The sequence below is a fragment of the Pectinophora gossypiella genome, chromosome 22 (assembly GCF_024362695.1).
Source record: "Pectinophora gossypiella chromosome 22, ilPecGoss1.1, whole genome shotgun sequence".
Lineage (NCBI taxonomy): Eukaryota > Metazoa > Arthropoda > Insecta > Lepidoptera > Gelechiidae > Pectinophora > Pectinophora gossypiella.
In genome coordinates, this window is record NC_065425.1 from 2,581,429 (window position 1) to 2,599,050 (window position 17,622).

Below are 17,622 nucleotides of genomic sequence, written 5' to 3' on the forward strand. Positions count from 1 at the left end.
TTTAATATTTATTTTAATTTATTGCAAACTAATTTATTGAACGCATTTTGAATAAACTGTTGAGTTGAAATTGTTGTTTATTTAAACATATTACGAACCTACAAAACAGCTGTTAAGAACAAATATCTTTAATTTGACGATAATGACACACATTTCAAAAGCGATGAATGAATGTTATTATAATCAATAGCCGTCTGAAAAAAAGGTTACGGAAGGTCATAGAATCGTAGAAAGGCTATAATGTGTGGGAGCAAAAAATGAAAGTTCTAACATCGAACCATCCATGCGTCCAATCTGATAAGCATCATCGATCAGATTGATATTTGAATCGAAAGGAAACTCTTACCACTTGTGGTAGCCCTATATAAAAAGAACTCATTGACTCACTGACCGTATCACTGCAAGATAAAATGATAGTTATTATTTCAAATGACTGAACAAACAACTCTATTAAGCTTTTTGTTTCATTTTGACCGCCAAATTTCTTTTCTTCATCTACTTGTCGTACTAGCCCATCTAGTTCCGGTTCCTCATTATATATTACTTCACACATTTGCATATTAAGTCTGGTTTCCACTCTCTCTAATATGTTTAATTTATGTATGTTCCACATTTTTGTATCAGTATTATTAGGCTGGTGAGATTTCTCGCTGCATGCCGGGCCAGCTAACGAAGTCGCTTGTTTATGTAAACTGAACAGGTTTAAAAGTAGATATTAAAGGCTTAACTTTCTATAGATGGAGTTTCACGTGATTCTGCGCAATTTCATCTTCATTGAGAGACTGGCCAAGTTTAAAATAGCTTGTTTGTCCATTATATAATTAATCTTGTGTCTGACTGCCTACGCTTAAAAAGCTTTTCTTTTAAGCGCAGTTTTAAGTGAAACTTACCACGAATGTTAACGATCGTTATGATATATAAAAAGAAATCGAAAGCAACTTACTGTTTGCAACGGTTTTCACCTTTTGTGCCCGTAATTGTGATATACGATTGCAATAAAATGGCACTGTATTGATTGACAGCGAGAGTGACTCTTAAATTGAACTTGAATTGAAGAGAACAATGGCGTAATAAAAACTGGTGCCTTCAAAGAATAGAACCGCAATGGATATGCTATTACATTCCATACGAATGACTTCTATATTGGTACCAGTCGAAGTAATAAACAGCTGTAGACTACCTGATTCTAGACCTGTTTTCCCGCACCGGTCTGGTCTAGATCCGACGTGGTTGTTGACCCAATTGCCTTATTCGTCTTTCCAGACAATTTACATTTCAAGTTCACTGACATTTACCAAAGGAACCACTTTTCAGGTGATATTTCCTCAAATGATTTGCAAATCTTAACATCCGCCTCTTTAGATTATCTACAATGTCTATTTCACTATTTGAATGATTGGCATGCTTTGTGGTATATTGAACATTCCATTAATATTCTTCTATCGGTTCTGTTACAAGTGCAAATTTCTCACAATGTTCACCTTCTTCAAGCTAGTAATAAATCTGACGCGAGAAACCGAATGATACATAGTCTGGAAGGTAGACGTGATGGCACCATTGAGAGTCAAACTTCTATTTACTCAGTCACCTTACCAAGTGAAATTCGTTCATGTAATACAATCAGAGGTAATCATTGAATAATCTTTCCGGCCAAGTAGTTAAGTCATTTGCAGCAAATCTACAATAAGTCAGGTCAAAAAAAAACTAGTTGAATAATCCGATTAAGAATAAAATATGGATAAGGGAGATAAAATTTGATTAATCACTAAATAATAGAATACTGCTGATCGTAAAATAAATGAAAACAACACAACAATTAATTTTGTAGGCGATCTGAAAAAAGCAGCTAATATTGTACTTAATTTTATTATTTTTTACGTACGCAAGTTGAAAAGGGAAAGTATATCTTACAAAGTCGTAATTGTTTTTATTCTTACTAATGTGGAGAACATAATTAATGTTAAACACTCTTTCAATTCCCAGCTATGGGAATGAGGAATCATAGCTGGAATAGAGGGACAGAGAAGGCTGTAATAAAAACAATAAAGACCGTTGGGCCAATTAATATATTATTATTTACATTACAAAAAGTATCTTCTGTGACTCAGGTTTACTTTCAAAGTTTTTTAGGTTATTTCAGGTTATGGTTTGTATTATAAGTATGGAAATATATATAAATAGATGGATGTGTAGATTAATTTATAAATACCGGTCCCTTTCCTTTTCGGCGGATAAGAAAATGGCAGGTGTAACAAATAAAATTAGATAGTGTGTACAGGAATCACCACCATTACGTTGAAAGCTCATATCTGTGATTGGAACATACAAATTACAATTCAACCACACACATTACATCTAATACTCACCCATTATCATCTATAAACGAAATTTTAGCAATAGATATCGGAACTCTCTCAACTCTCTTCATAATAGTAGCGTAGATGTAAATTTGTTTATGATGGCCAGAGTATTTCTTGTTTCTATGTCGATGTTCAGAAGATTTCCCCTTTCAAAAGCAGTTTTATGCGTTCGATATTTCGATGATGATGGTTATACTACACGTGTTCTGAGTACAACTTTTACTACTCGTATGCCACTTTCGTTTTCATCCTTTCTGAGAGCAGGTTTTACTTCGTCTTGTGTGTCTCCAGCTTTATATGCATTCATAAACAGCCTATTTACATCCCACTGCTGGGTACAGGCCTCCTCTTAATCAACCGGAGGGGATAAGAAGAATACTACACCACGCTGCTTCACTGCGGCTTAACGAAGTTATTTTTTATGGCTAATAAGTGCCCTGCGAAGCACGGTAATCCAAAGCAAATCATTCGAGCTGCAATGCCCTTTCCAAACAAAAGACGGTTTCGGAGAGTGATTTAGATAATGTCGACCATCGGGAATCGAACATGTACCTTCAGATCGTGAACCCTACGCTTTTACCACGAGATCACGGAAGCTGTAATGGCGGATTTTTTCAAATTATTATTTCTTGTACTATTGTTATTACTCTATCTATCCTAATGCTAGGTAAAAAAAGATGTTTATAGATATCTTTAACGTCTTTTCAAAACGGCACATTGCTGATGTCAATAACATGATTTATATTTTGATCTGTCTCCACTAATATATTTTGCTATACATTTTACGTCGGGAAAGTTAAGTAGGTAAAATAGAAATTTTCTAATGTGCTATAATCATCGGATCGCGGCAAAAGTGGGTAAGAGAGCCCCCCCTTTATCGACGTAGTGGTCACCATTACTAAATGGAAAACATCGATTAAATTAAGATCAGTATTTTCAGTCTATGGTGGACTAAAAAAAAAAAAAAAATAAAAATAAAAAGAGTTTATTTCGGACATGTTCCATAGTGGTTAGTAACAAGCAATAAACAACTTAATCTAGTGTTAGTAATATAACGATAAAAATAAAATAACATTTACACACGACACGGCTCGACAATTATAAACAACAAGAAAACGTACACATTAACACAACACATTACTAATAAGCAGGTTCCCACCGCCTGGTCACCGGTATCTGCAAGTCCACTTCAGTATGTAAGCGCATCCAGTGGCCCAGCAGTGGGGAGTCCCACCTATCAGTCAACACGCTCAGAATGCCGTTTGAGCTGGAACGTAAGCGCCTCAATAGCGATGCACACCTCTTCCTAATAATTGCAAAGAAACAATCTGTATTGTGATCGGCAAACATTTTTGACGCACTGCAAAAACGCGGCAGCCCAAACAGCACCCTGAACGCGTTATTGTATTGAACTCTCAAGGCGCTGTATGAACTCCGCGTATATTCAGTCCACAGACTGCACGTGTAGAAGGACTGGCAGTACGCTTTAAAAAGCGTCACCTTAACCTGTTTAGTACAACGTGCAAATCTGCGAGCCAACATATTGCATCGCACAGCCAGCGCCCTGCGCTCCCGTTCAATATCCACATTATCGCTCAACGTATCGGTCACCCAATGCCCCAGATATTTAAACATATCCACTTTCTTCATCTCTGTACCGCATAAGGTGACTGGCGGTGTGGAATAAGTTTTAGACCCAGCTTTGAATATTAGAAATTCACTTTTGCTAACATTATATCTGAGCCCGTGGGATTCCGCGTACGCCTCGCAGATGTGTAGCAGTCGCTGCAATGCACCAATCGAGGGGCTCAACAGCACCATGTCGTCAGCATAACTAATATTGTTTACAGAAACCCCGTCGATGTGACATCCCACGTTGGTGCTGTTCAGCTCCTCGATCAATCGGTTCATGTACAAGTTGAAGAGCTTGGGTGAGGTCAACCCCCCCTGCCTCACCCCGCACTCCAACCTATACTAAGAGTGAATAAAAAGCATAGAAGACGTTTAGCTGCTTAATTTTCCGGGCATACCCTTTTGTGCCGTTGATTATGCTTATTGGTTCATTTTTGCAGACAAAATCTTACAAATTCAATTATGATAATATTTCCACTCCTAACAAATGAAGGTAATCATAATTTATTCATCTAAAGAATTTGTAGGTAAGTATCATAAGGCTTTGCCGCAACTTTAGAGAATTGACTTTATCTAAATACTTGTTTATTTCTGTTAAAGTTCTCGTAGAGGCTATTTTTTCCAACAATAATAAAAAAAAAATTATGCATAATCATAATTTATTTACTCATTAGGCATTTCGTAACATTTCTTATTGCCGAATTTCTTGATTTGTATCAGTACCTCAAGGTAATATTTTGGTCCCCTTACTTTTCCTAATTCACGTAAAAAAAAATATAGTACGTGAATTACCGCAGATGGTAAGAAAGTTGAATCAAACTATACTTTCAACTGAGATCAATTTATTTTCGTAGATTACGAAGTAGGGCCGACACGGTTTTGGGTTTGATTGCCAAGGTTCGTTACTTAGCTCCATGCATACATTCAGAAGATTTTCTACCTACTTACACATGCTTTTAGAAATACACAGACTGGAAATTAACCAATTTGTTTTAAATCTGGTTTTACTTTCATATGTTTTGAAAGCCGGTTCTTTTAAAGTCGTGTTTATAAAATAAACTGCGGGGTATAGGAGTTTGATTCACCGTTTCTTCTCCTCAGCCATGACACGTTTCCAAGCAATAGTGTAAAAACACCTTTAGGCCTGTTGACTTAAACCCTTATACCAGATGAGAACCCTCAGCGCTCTACATCAAATCAAATCAAATATACTTTATTGCATACAAACGGAACTCTAACACCCGTACGTACTTGTACGGCTACCTGTACGTACTTGTACGGGGTGTAAGTGACATCGTAACGAATATTGAGTGGAATGATTCAGCTCATTAACAATAAGTAGACTTTTCCATCGCAAAAGTATATAATTGAAAAATAATATTAAAAAACCACAAAAACACATATGAACTTTACGACGGAAAATTCCAATTGGTATTAGCTCAGAATCATGGTCTGAATCATCCCCCTCAGTATTCGTTACGATATCACTAACCCTGGTTGTACTCCCAGCGGGGACATACCAAAAAGCTCGTGAGACTGTACCTAAATTTAGTATGACATTGTAAATGTAATTGTTGTAGTGAATCCTAAAGTAAAATAATTCCAAGCTATCCATATTCAAAAAGATGCAAGTCGTTAGTTAGCCGTTACAGTTACAAAAAAGTACATCCCTGACACTAAGGTTGGCAAAATCCGTCATCACCACAGAAGAAAACGAATACAACATATTAAAACATTAACAACCACATTACCAGTGACTCGGTTTTTCATTTCACACTACGTCCAACTCCAGTACAATTTACAAATTTTACCACGTGTTAATTCTATGCTATTTGCTCAAAAACCATTATATTAAACGAAAACCATAATTTGTAAAGCCTACTAACAATTTTGTAGATTTATCTGTAGAATCTGGTTAAAAAAATAAATTTCTCCACACTACAGTTACCGGAGTGAGAAAATAATTAGTTCTGCACAATGATTTTGGAGTAAGTATAGTGTTTAAAAGTGAATTTTGTGAAGTTGCTGCTTGATAAGTGTATGTTTACTTTGGTAGATTTTGTTTCCTGACTTTGCCCTACTCTTTATTATACTTTAGAGACAAACACAAACATGCAGATCATAATAATAAAAGATATATGTATACATACATATAAGCAGCATAAAAAATGTAGCATGGAGAATGCTACGCCGACAAGAGCGTGGCTCTTAAAATTAGTGATGATGAGATATATACTGAACTGACTAAACCGAAGGGAGTATAACCGAAGGAAGTATGGAGTATACTCCACCACGCCACGGTGATTGTGGAAATGAAATGATTATTAAAACACATAATAACGGGTTCTTACCGCGTTTAAATGGGGATATGAGACTCCCGATATTTCGACACTGTTGCAAGTGCCATGATCACGGGATGACTGATGAGATTGGAGTGGAGTAGGTAGTTCCAAAATTTTCTATTTTTTTTAATATCGGGAGTCTCATATCCCCATTTAAACGCGGTAAGAACCCGTTATTATGTGTTTTAATTATGATAATAACCGCGTAAACTTAAAATAAATGAATGAAATGATTGATCCTTGAAATGATTACGAACGTCAGTATCATCGTAATAGCATATGGGATTGTTTAACATATTGGTTGTCATATCATCTAAATACCATGTTACGTCAAACTCATACATTTTTATCACTGATGGCCTCCATGGTCCAGTGGTTGAGCGTTGGACTCACGATCCGGAGGTCCCAGGTTCGAAGCCTGGTGGGGACATATCACAAAAATCACTAGTCAATCTAGTTAATCACCATAGACGGAGTGGTTCCGCACTGTAGTGTTCCTTAATTTTGACGGTTCTCCATACATTGAAGATAAAATTCGCGATAAATTTATGTAAAATGTAGAGCAATGTCTTCAGGGAAGTAATATAATATATTATTATTTTGCAGTTAAACGCTGCGCGAATTGTTACAGTGTAAATATACATATCATCATCATCAGCCGTACGACGCCCACTGCTGGGCATAGGCCTCCCCCAAGGATCTCCACGACGATCATTCCCGCGCTGCCCGCATCCAACGGCTTCCCGCGACCTTCACCAGATCGTCGGTCCACCTTGTAGCGGGCCTACCCACTGAGCGTCGTCCAACACGTATACATATAACCAAAACAATTAAGTATGTTTATTTACTCAAATAGTATGGCGTCAAAATTTAAGAACACTCAATAGTAGCGACACCTGATGAGAGAAATAGGCAGTGTTTTCCTCATTATAACTGACCTTATATCAAAAAAAGTTATTTAAGTAGAAATGTGTTTTGTATTATTTTCTGTACTAGAAGACAACTTAATAATTTATAGCGCCTGTAGAAAAATGAAAAGACAAAACTTCTTGGTGTTACATTGGTGAAAGCTTTTCACCTTTCTTCGATGGTTTCTTAGTTGTTCTTATAGCGTGCCTGTGAGTTTGCTATGTAACTTTTCTCAGGTGTTTATTTCGTGATACTATATCTTAGAAAACAGGTGTTAAAAGTGGCTGTAAAATGACAAAAGTGTTGCAACTTTTCTAAAGTGATGAATCATAAGACCTAAAGAAAAAGTAAAAAAAAAATGAAAAACTTTCTTCTAATCAAAACTGCCTATTTCCAACTGACTGCTTTTCTTTTACGTACCTCTCATCCTTCAGGCGGGATACACTCCAATTTGCTCCACATTTTATAGCAATTTATCACGAATTTTAGCTAAAAAATCAATGCTGTCGCCTACATTTTGTTCACCTTCTTGTTTTTACCCTCATTGTCTCTTTTTGTTAAATTGCTTTGCCCTTTCCACAAAGCAAAGCTGAAGCGGCAGTGAGCAGGACACGTAGCGAGGAGAACCGATGGCCGCTGGGGCGGAAAGGTTCTAGAATGGCGACCACGTGTCGGACGACGCTCAGTGGGTAGGCCCGCTACAAGGTGGACCGACGATCTGGTGAAGGTCGCGGGAAGCCGCTGGATGCGAGCAGCGCAGGACCGATCGTCGTGGAGATCCTTGGGGGAGGCCTATGCCCAGCAGTGGGCGTCGTACGGCTGAAGATGATGACCCTTTCCACAAGAGATATGCTAGATAAAATAAACCGTTCGTATGTCTTGCGTGTTCGTATCTATTTTATGTGCTATCCTGTGAACATTAATATAGGGGGTTAGCCAAGTTGCAAAAGATTTCGAAAAACAACATTGCCAGTGATAAAATTGTATGGGTTTGACGTAAGATGGCATTTAGGTGAGATGACTATCAATATGTTAAATAATACCACATGTTACATAAAACAGCCTATATGTACTATACGTCCCACTGCTGGGCACAGGCCTCCCCTCAATCAACCGTAAAAACACCTCCACCACGCTGCTCCAATGCGGGTTGATGGAGGTGTTTTCACGGCTAATAGCCGGGACCAACGGCTTAACGTGCCTTCCGAAACACGGAATCATCTTACTTTTCCGGACAATCAGGTGATTCAAACCTGAAAAGTCCTTACCAAACAAAGGACAGTCTCACAAAGTGATTTGACAATGTCCCCATCGGGAATCGAACCCGGACCTCCAGATCGTGAGCCTAACGCTCTAACCACTACACCACGGTAGCTGTTAATAATACCACATGTTATTACAATATAATCATTTCATCGCACATCATCACTGTTGGCAACATCAACCAAAATATAATTTTAACCCACTAGGGTTAATTGTTCATCACATCACGATAACTTACACTACTTACTTACTTTAGTTTTACTTTTAGGTATCTATTTTTTGTTGCACCATCCCGCATCCAAGTTTGAAAATGTTTATTTCCTTTTGGTGGTTGCCTGGAAGAAATTGCTCTAGAGCAATAAGGCCGCCCAAATTGTACTGTATTCATGTGTTATGTCTGATTGTTTAAATGTAGTTCTGTGCAATAAAGTATATTCGATTTGATTTGATTTGATAACCTTTCTAAGGTCAGGTATCCATTAAAGTCTATATAGGTAACGCCTATAGAAATGTTACGAGTTAAACCAGTGAACAATGCTTCCACCTTTCACTAACCTTCGAAAACATCACAAAGAGAAAATACCAAGAAATTCCAAGATCCGATTTTTTCTGCTTTAAGTTTCTCGAAATATGGCAAGTATTATTGAGATCATTATTGAATAATTTATTATAATGTTTGTCTATTAATAAGCAGCTCTGAATTGATGCAAGTCACAATCGCTGAAGGTTAGTGAATGTGAAAGCTTTCTTCGTAGATTTAGCTCGTAATATTTCTACAGGCGCTACCTGTGTTCCCATTTAGCAGTAGCCTTACAAAGGTTATCATAACCAACATAGAAATGACCTAGTATTTTATAAAAACTTTTTTTAAAAGCAATATTGCTATTTGAAGTTCGCGCCTATGTGCAATATTACTTTTTTATATAAAATGGTTCAATGTGGTCCTTTTAGCCAGTCTGAAGTTGATTATGATGAAATAAGTAGGCGTGATTTTATGTATGTATAAATTACGGTGATAGATTACCAGTCCATCACTAATAATTCTAAGATAACAAAAACGTGTCCCTTTAACAAGCTAGGTTTATTTTTAAATGTGAAATATATTGAGGCTTAATAAGTTAATAAGGCTTTTTATTAAGTTTGTCATTTTCATATCTCGTGGAACCGAACCCAACATTATTAGAATACTTAATATTTTTTTTTACTTATTATACGAAATTCAAATAAAAATGAAATGAAATTTTAAATAAAACAATACCATTGTTTAATAAATGCTGTTTGGTATATTTTTAGACCTAGAATACATGGCAAAGAGTAATAAATACACAAACACTCAACCTTGTACGCATAAATACAAATAAATACAAACAAAATCGTGATACACGATACTATACAAATCTTAGTAAAAATAAATAAAACAACATAATAAAAAATAATATCAAAATCAACAAAACTGATCGAAATAATAATAGAGATCAGATTAATAACAACTAAGATACTTATTTACATACAAATAAGTTACAACAACTTAAATACTATAAATAATACTATATAAAAATAACATACAATAATAAATTATACGTTATATAAAGAACAAATAAAATATCAAACAAAAAAATAAAATAAATGGCATAAATAATCTAAATACTTAAATAAAATAATAAGAACATATCACACAAATAACACAATACCATTTGAATAAATAATTCCTTTTCAGTCAGATTATGACCAGTGGGTACCCATTCCAAATTAATAAACTCTATAAAATGACCGAAAAGAAAGAAAGATAAAATACAAATATAAAAAACCTCATTAGATACATTATAACACATTTACACAATCATTCCGAAATAAATAACTTAAAATAATTTTTCATTAGTCGTGGGATCGTCGAGGCGTTTATAATTATTTGGTTTGTTACTTAGAGTAGGCAGAGTAGGCCAGATTGTTGGCCTCGTTTCTGGATCGCGACCAGCCGCCTTCCCAACCGTGGCCATGGTCGTGATGTTCCTCGTGGTGGGGGACCCATCCATGTTCTTCCTCTTGGTGCTTCCTGGCCAAGAGAAGCTTGAGGGCAGCAATAGCCTTGGCGATGAAGGCGATCTTGGCAAGCACTGCGAGCTTGAAGAGGGAAGCAGCGATCACGAGGAGGGAGAAGACGACAAGAGCAATAGCCTTGGCTTTCGCCAAGAGTAGAAGAGGCACCAACATCTTGAGTTTCTTCTTCATTTCCTTCTTCTTGCCACGGCCCTCCTCAACTAAAAGAAAATCAAATATAATTGAAGGTCTATAAACAAAAAAAAAAACATCGCGAAACACTTTTGAAAATGATATGACTTTATAACATTATTTTTCATCACGAGTTTGATTGCATATTATACAATTACAATTTCGGCTCTAGTATGAATATTCAATTGCCTGACAATTCAACTACGATGACTGACAACTTTTATCTTTCAGCTGAATTTCTCGATTATCGAAAGAATAATTTTCGTGCATCGAGAGACAAAGAAATAAGAACCAATTTGTGGTGTGAGCTACGTTTGTGACCTTTAACGGTTCAATAACTACACTGGCACTAAGGTTTGTAACATCGGTCAACGCTCTCACAACTCGTACGAGAGAAAAAGCTTCAACAACTCATTATTGCTCATATATTTAACTACAGTTTAACTAAATGAAAGAAGTACTTAGTTCAGCTTGTGATGGATGAGCAAATTGGGATATAGTCGAGATCTATATATGCAAGTTTCATATAATTCAAAATTGATATTGTGACCCTTGACTTCGTGTGTTTGAGTGTTATCCTAGAAATCTCTATCATAATGTCATCAGTTTAGTTACCATCATCAAGAGCTCTGCTTTCATCATCATCACCAACTGGAGCGTTGAAGCTAAGTTCCAAGTCGCTATTCTTCAACAAGTCGGAAGTGCTCTGCCAAAGACGTTCGGAGACCTGCTTCTTTCTTTCTTCAGGTTCGGCTGAGAGGTCCAGACTTTTGCCGTCCTTGGGGACATTGTTCAGAATGGTAACACCTTCAGCCAACTTCAGTTGACGAACTGAGCCCAGTCTCTCCGTGACTTTTAATGCTTGTTCCTGGTAAGAAATTAAACAGTTTGTTATCGTTATATTTGTGACTAAGTAGAGATTCACCCTTTACTTGGTCACAAAAGAGAGTCAATCTATAATAATTAATTGAACAAAAAAAAATGGTTATGTTTGGTATTATAGCTACACATCGTATTCCGTTTAGCTGCATATAAGAAGAGCAAATTGATCATCGTTTTTCTTTAAAAAATCTCCATATAATATCCAAAGTATTAATTCTTCGCTCAGAAATTTTAATGTAAGTATAGTAGTATTTTCATAATTGTCAATAGCAAAAAAAAACTACTTATTTCCAAATTTCGTTTTTTAATTATTTTTAGTTTCATTCGATATTGTATAGTTAGTCCAGGTATTTGCTGAATTGCAAGTTATAGTTCCATTGATCTGAATAATAATCATTAAGTATATTATTATTTTTAAATGTAAACTTTCGAAGTCCATCACTTTTACTTTTTTCTCACAAAAGCAATGCATGTACAGTTCCATTATTGACTCACACTTAAGTAAAGTGACTAATTGTTTACACAATTTCTTATTAGCAGGGGAAACAATGTTAAAACGAAAGTGACATTACCGAAGAGAGTAGTGAAAAGTAATGAAAAACGTGGAAATAATATTGAAAAGTAAAACTTCTTTGTTGGCGATTAGAATGGATAATCTTATACGTGAATCGAAGTAATTGGTAAGTGTAAGAAACTGTTTTTGTTCTTAAGACTGGAGAAAGATAATATTGATGAACTCATAGACAGAAGACAGCATATTGTAAAAAAAATAATGGTTTTTGCTTGAGAACTTGAACTTAATTTAGCAGATGACAAAAATAATGAAAATAATGAGACGCCAGTTGACCGTGCGAGAATTTGAAACTACTATTGTCTCTCCAACATGTCATATAAATGGATAGGACATTCACTGTATTTAACACTATAAAAATATTGACGGTGATTGTGTAGTCAATTGACACTTTAAATTTCACAACATTTTATCTTCTGCTAGTAACACCAGAAGCGTTTTTCAAATTACTTTTGGACAATAATTTGTACTTTTGCGTCTAGCCTAATAAGAAGTAGTACTTCTTTGCTCAATAACTTGTGTTGATTAGTCCATATCACTCGCGATTTTTCGACCTAACCATTGTTCACTGACACTTAGTCCAAGAATATCACTTCACGTACCTTCAAACACAATCCCAGGTCACTGTTTACGCAACTCACAATATTCCCAAGGAATAAACGCATCACAGATTCATCTTGCGCCACTGGACTGCTCGAAGCAAAAGCCACAACACTGAGGAGTATCAAAAACTTCATTTTTGTTGTGTTTTCGAGTCCACGTGCCGAACCGAGACGAAATTGGCTGTGATGACCATTTGATAGGTCAACAGTTTTTTATTCTAACTCCCCCCACTCTGATCACTGGGCTGATTAACATTTTTTAGCCATATCCACCTATTCGGAACTGCGACGGCAGTATGCCACAGTGACATAGATATGTAATTCATTAATATTAATTTGAATAACGCACGCTTTTTCTTTCTATTGATATTTTATAGAGTCATTCGAAATGAAGCAAGAATGGAAATTCATATCATCCCCATTTTTTTGTTTTAGGCTCTCCTGTGGCAACGAATTTTTAAACATAATCAATTTTTTAGGACAGGAGAGCTAAATCATCATATCTCTAGTGTTATCTCATTCTCACAGGATCCGCTTGCCTAACTTAAAGAAACCCTAAAGTACATGGTTCATTGTTATTGATGAATTCAGATACGATTCTATTATGGTGAATAGACTGTTTTCAATAGAAAGTTGCATTGGTTTTATACATACGTATCTCCTTATTTCCCAATAAGGATGCTCTAGTTTGTATAGGTGTGGTGTGGCACTATAAAACGTAAAAGCAATTTGTGTTGATAGCTGTACCACACCACACAATCACACATAGAAATAAACCACCCTGTTCCGGAGATACCAGATCTCATCATAAGCTCACGATTATAACCCAATGGGGTAGTTAGAGAGATAGGTGGCGAGCCGTATCGCCGTCTAAGATTCTGATCAGTAATCGTAAAATAGACCTCGTAAAAGCAAATATACAACCAGAAACGACTCAGGAGCGACAGGTCAGGTAATTACCCAGGAAGCAGAGAAAGAACTGTTTCCGCGCAATAGTACTTACCGTACAAGACAATCCTAATTGTGAGTAAAATCATGTACTCAACTATTTCAAATACTTCTTTACCTTAAAAAGTGTAGAGTAAAATAATTGTAGCTACTATTTCGAAACAAATATTTATTCACATATAAATAAAGTAATAAATTAAATTGAGGTACTCGTAACATGGCAGGCATTCAGAAAATAAATAAAACAATACATAAATATAAATAATATCTCACAACACGCAAATAAATACACAATTATACAATTCGTTTATCCTAAGAGCTAGTTCAATTGACCAGAATAAGCTAGTGACGAGGCATCACCCGCTTGACGGCTCCAGCCTTGAGCTGGTTCATAGTTGTAGCCTGGGTGCTCTTCGTGATGATGAGGGACTCCATAGCTGGTGCTTGGGGAAGAGTGACCACCCTTGCTGGCAAGAAGTTTCCTGATCAGGTTGAAGGCATTCATGGCAAAGGCAATCTTGCCAAGGAAGACGGCCTTGACCGCGACGAAGGCGATAATACCAAGGAACAGAGGAATCAAGGCAGCGAGCTTCAGCTTCAAGAGGAGGAGGATGGGCAGGAGCTGCTTGATCTTCTTCTTCTTCTTGCCACGAGCTATAAAGGAAAAAAAAGCTTTAATAAAACAGGAACAGAAGTTTTTAGAAAACGGAGTCATCAACGGAAATTGAAAGAGAATATCTTATATTTAAATGTGAAGGAGTTTTATTTTGGAGATGAAATGAATATTTATTGAGATTGAATATCAAGGAGATCAATAGAAGATCAAGTTGTATCTGAATTGGAGAAAATTGAAGACCAAATTGAACGTAATAGACCATCTAATCTTCTAAGTGTTCATGACTGCACCAGTTATGTAAAGATTATTTATGGCAAAATAATAATTTATACATATTGTAAGATAATTAAATATGCCACTCGGAATTGAGTGGCCATTTCGTTACGGTTTAACAAGTATATACACAAAATTCATTTTTGTTGACATTGTTAAAGTTTAATTTGAAAGCCAGCCAATGACCGCAACAGAAGTAGCCATAAAAATGTTGACAATAACGACCATGTACAAGACAAGCCTTTTTAGCACTCTGTTGCTATATACGGCCCTTAGAAACCCCATTGTCTAAGTAAAGACATTTTACTTATGTAAATATGTTTAGAGGAGAAAGCAGGCTGGAAACGCGTGACATTGTAGGTGCTCTAAGATTTAGACGTGCACAAACGTTTGTCATGATATTTGATCTTAACTCTCTTTTTGTCTTGTGAAATTTTGTGCGTCAAGCAAATAAAGGTCGTTTTTAATTATGCATGTTTGTGATGGTCGAAAATATGTGATGTCTGTGACCTACTTGATCATTTCTTTCGAATATTTTTAAAGATTTTCTGTTGGTGAATTTACGCTGATTTTGAGATTCTGCTATATTCGTTTTTAAGATAACAATATAGATTGGTCATAAATATTAAAATTAAATTTAATAAATTCACTTTTTTGGACATCTTTTAAAGACTTCCAGTGAATTGTCGCTTTTTCTGATCAAAGATTTACCACTCTTCTATTGAAAAGAGTCTAATTTAAAATATTTTTATAATTCGTACGGTTTGAGTTTTATTCGGTATTCTTCCTTACCTTCCTCATCTAAACCTCTGGATTCGTTATCAGGTTCGGACAGGCGTAACTGCAGTACGTGATTGTCCAAGAAGTCTCCGATGTTGTCGGCGATCCTCTCTTCGAGTTGGGATTCCCTAGTTTTGGGCTCTTCGGCCAAAGGCTCGTAGCTCCTAGCGGACCTGGCTGACCCGGTATTAATCAGGGTCATGCCTTCGAAGATGTCCAGATTCTTTGAAACTGCCAAGCGTTCGGTGAACTTGTACGCTTTTTCCTGGAAACAATGAGATATTACTTTATTATTTATTTTGGTAGTTATTTACAGATTATAGATTTGAGTCTATGGATTCCTTTTTTTATAATAGAAACGTTCTCAAAATTGATTTGAATTTTGAATTTGTTTAGTCTTGAACTTTGGTTTAGCAGGATAATACAATCTTGCATTTAATGCATCTTTCGCTGTCACATTGTGTATAATGACAATATAGCCGGTAACACTTGTAACTGAGAGAAAGAGTGAATTATCGCAAATTCCAATTTCACTGTCAATAACGGAACAATGGGTTGTGGCTCTCCCAACGCTTTCGATTTCAAATTCAGAATTTTCCACACATCACTTTACACTATTATCACTCCACTATTGTTCACCTTAAGACATAACGACGTATCGCTGTCTATGCACTCAGACACCGCACCAACTAAATTCTCCGCAACTCCACTGTCTTGCACCGGACTGCATTGCACTGAAGCCAAGATGGCTAAAACCGCTATTTTTTTCCACATTTTCGAAAATACAATTCTTTTGCGGATGCTCGTACGACGCCGATGCTTGGCAAGTTATGATATCTTCCCAAAAAAGTGATGTATTTTATCCTTCGACCCCCCACTACGCTTTTGTTGAACTCTTGTAAAGAAGTGTGTATTCTTTGACGTCGGTCGCTAACTGATGCCTCGTATGGCTCGACGTAGGGATAAGTAGAAGAACAAATATTTGATAATAGAAAGCGAACAGTTTGCGTTTACGACATCCCTATTCTCGCTTACGGCATTTGTGATGTTAGTGCAAATGAAACGAAAGAAAAAGTGTGATTGTTTGATTTTTCGGCGGGAAGTGAAATCTAACATAATCGGCAGGTTTCGAAACTTGAGTACATAAGCTCATTTACGCTGTTACCCTATCAGTGTAATCAGCCAAAAAAATTTAACACTGCTGTGCAAAGAACGAATCAAGTCTTCATCATTGCTCAATGTTAAATTAGAATTAGGTCATTATGAAATATTTTTGAAAAGTCCTAAGAAATTAAATCGAATAGTAAAAAGTGAAATTCTTCTTGCAATCTTGCATGATAACATCCTAATTTTATATGTAGCTATTTTTCCGATTCTAACATTTCGAGGTCACGATCATATACTACGGAACCGGTAAAGATGCGATGACCCCAAAAGTTGGCTTTCTGTCTCTTAAACTTTTTCCAATTTTATTGACCTCAGCTTTTTCCGTAATGTCACCGCATTTAGGCAGTCCTTTTTTGGAAAAATAATACGTTTCTCTTCAAATTCATTGTGTGCATGTTTTATTTATTGTAAACAATATTTTTACCCAGAAATACGCCAAGGTTTATACGTTCCTCTGCTTGGCACAGGGATCCCCTCAAGAGGGTACCCTTCCGGTTGATACTCCACCACGCTCCTCTAATGTGCGTTGGTGAATTAGTGTTTTATGACTTAGCTGGAGACCAACGGCTTAACGTGCCCTCCGAAGCACGAAATCGTCTTACTTTTTCGGACAATCAGGTTATTCAAACTTACAATGTCCTTTCAAAACAAAGAACAGTCTCACAAAATGATTTCGATACCGCCCTCATCGGGAATCGAACCTGAACCTCCACAACTCGGGCCTAATTTTATATTCAGTCTAATTGTGTCTCAGTCATGATATTTACGGAGGTAGATATAACTTTGAGGAGTTCTATTCTTCTTCTATCATGTGTGTAGTGAGGTGGATGACCAAGCTCATCAACCCTGGTGGCAGGGTTATTATTGAGCCGCCAAAGACCCCTGATAAGGCTCATGTAAAGACTATGTACTTATTACTACTCTGTACTTAGTCAGTACTCGTAATAACCAGGACCAACGTCCTAATGTGCCTTCCTATTCGTGGAATGATCTGACCTCATCTTTGATGGATGGGCTGAGCCCACTTTGGTCATCCACTAATACACCA

General features: G+C 36.4%; 2 protein-coding genes across 2 annotated transcripts; both read right to left on the reverse strand.

Annotated features, from left to right (window-relative positions):
- Window positions 1-10,423: 10,423 nt before the first annotated feature.
- On the reverse strand, window positions 10,424-12,925 carry LOC126377207 (uncharacterized). The gene is made up of 3 exons (XM_050024905.1): window positions 12,791-12,925; window positions 11,351-11,603; window positions 10,424-10,764 (listed from the first exon to the last, which is right to left on the reverse strand). The coding sequence occupies exons 1-3, from the start codon at window positions 12,923-12,925 to the stop codon at window positions 10,424-10,426; spliced, it is 729 nt and encodes a 242-aa protein (XP_049880862.1).
- Window positions 12,926-13,965: 1,040 nt separating this feature from the next.
- LOC126377201 (uncharacterized) lies at window positions 13,966-16,216 on the reverse strand. Its single transcript, XM_050024897.1, has 3 exons — window positions 16,047-16,216; window positions 15,420-15,672; window positions 13,966-14,392 (listed from the first exon to the last, which is right to left on the reverse strand). Exons 1-3 carry the CDS (start codon window positions 16,179-16,181, stop codon window positions 14,058-14,060), a joined length of 723 nt encoding a protein of 240 aa, XP_049880854.1. The 5' UTR covers window positions 16,182-16,216; the 3' UTR covers window positions 13,966-14,057.
- Between the last annotated feature and the right edge of the window lie 1,406 nt (window positions 16,217-17,622).

Excerpts from the sequence above, each read along its gene's own strand:
- LOC126377207 (XM_050024905.1), bottom strand. The coding sequence starts at position 12,925 with ATGAAGTTTTTGATACTCCTCAGTGTTGTGGCTTTTGCTTCGAGCAGT. Across the intron at positions 11,604-12,790 it reads ACCTGGGATTGTGTTTGAAG|GAACAAGCATTAAAAGTCAC; the intron begins GTACGTGAAGTG and ends ATTTCTTACCAG. Across the intron at positions 10,765-11,350 it reads AAGCAGAGCTCTTGATGATG|TTGAGGAGGGCCGTGGCAAG; the intron begins GTAACTAAACTG and ends ATTTTCTTTTAG.
- LOC126377201 (XM_050024897.1), bottom strand. The coding sequence starts at position 16,181 with ATGTGGAAAAAAATAGCGGTTTTAGCCATCTTGGCTTCAGTGCAATGC. Across the intron at positions 15,673-16,046 it reads ATACGTCGTTATGTCTTAAG|GAAAAAGCGTACAAGTTCAC; the intron begins GTGAACAATAGT and ends CATTGTTTCCAG. Across the intron at positions 14,393-15,419 it reads CAGAGGTTTAGATGAGGAAG|CTCGTGGCAAGAAGAAGAAG; the intron begins GTAAGGAAGAAT and ends TTTCCTTTATAG.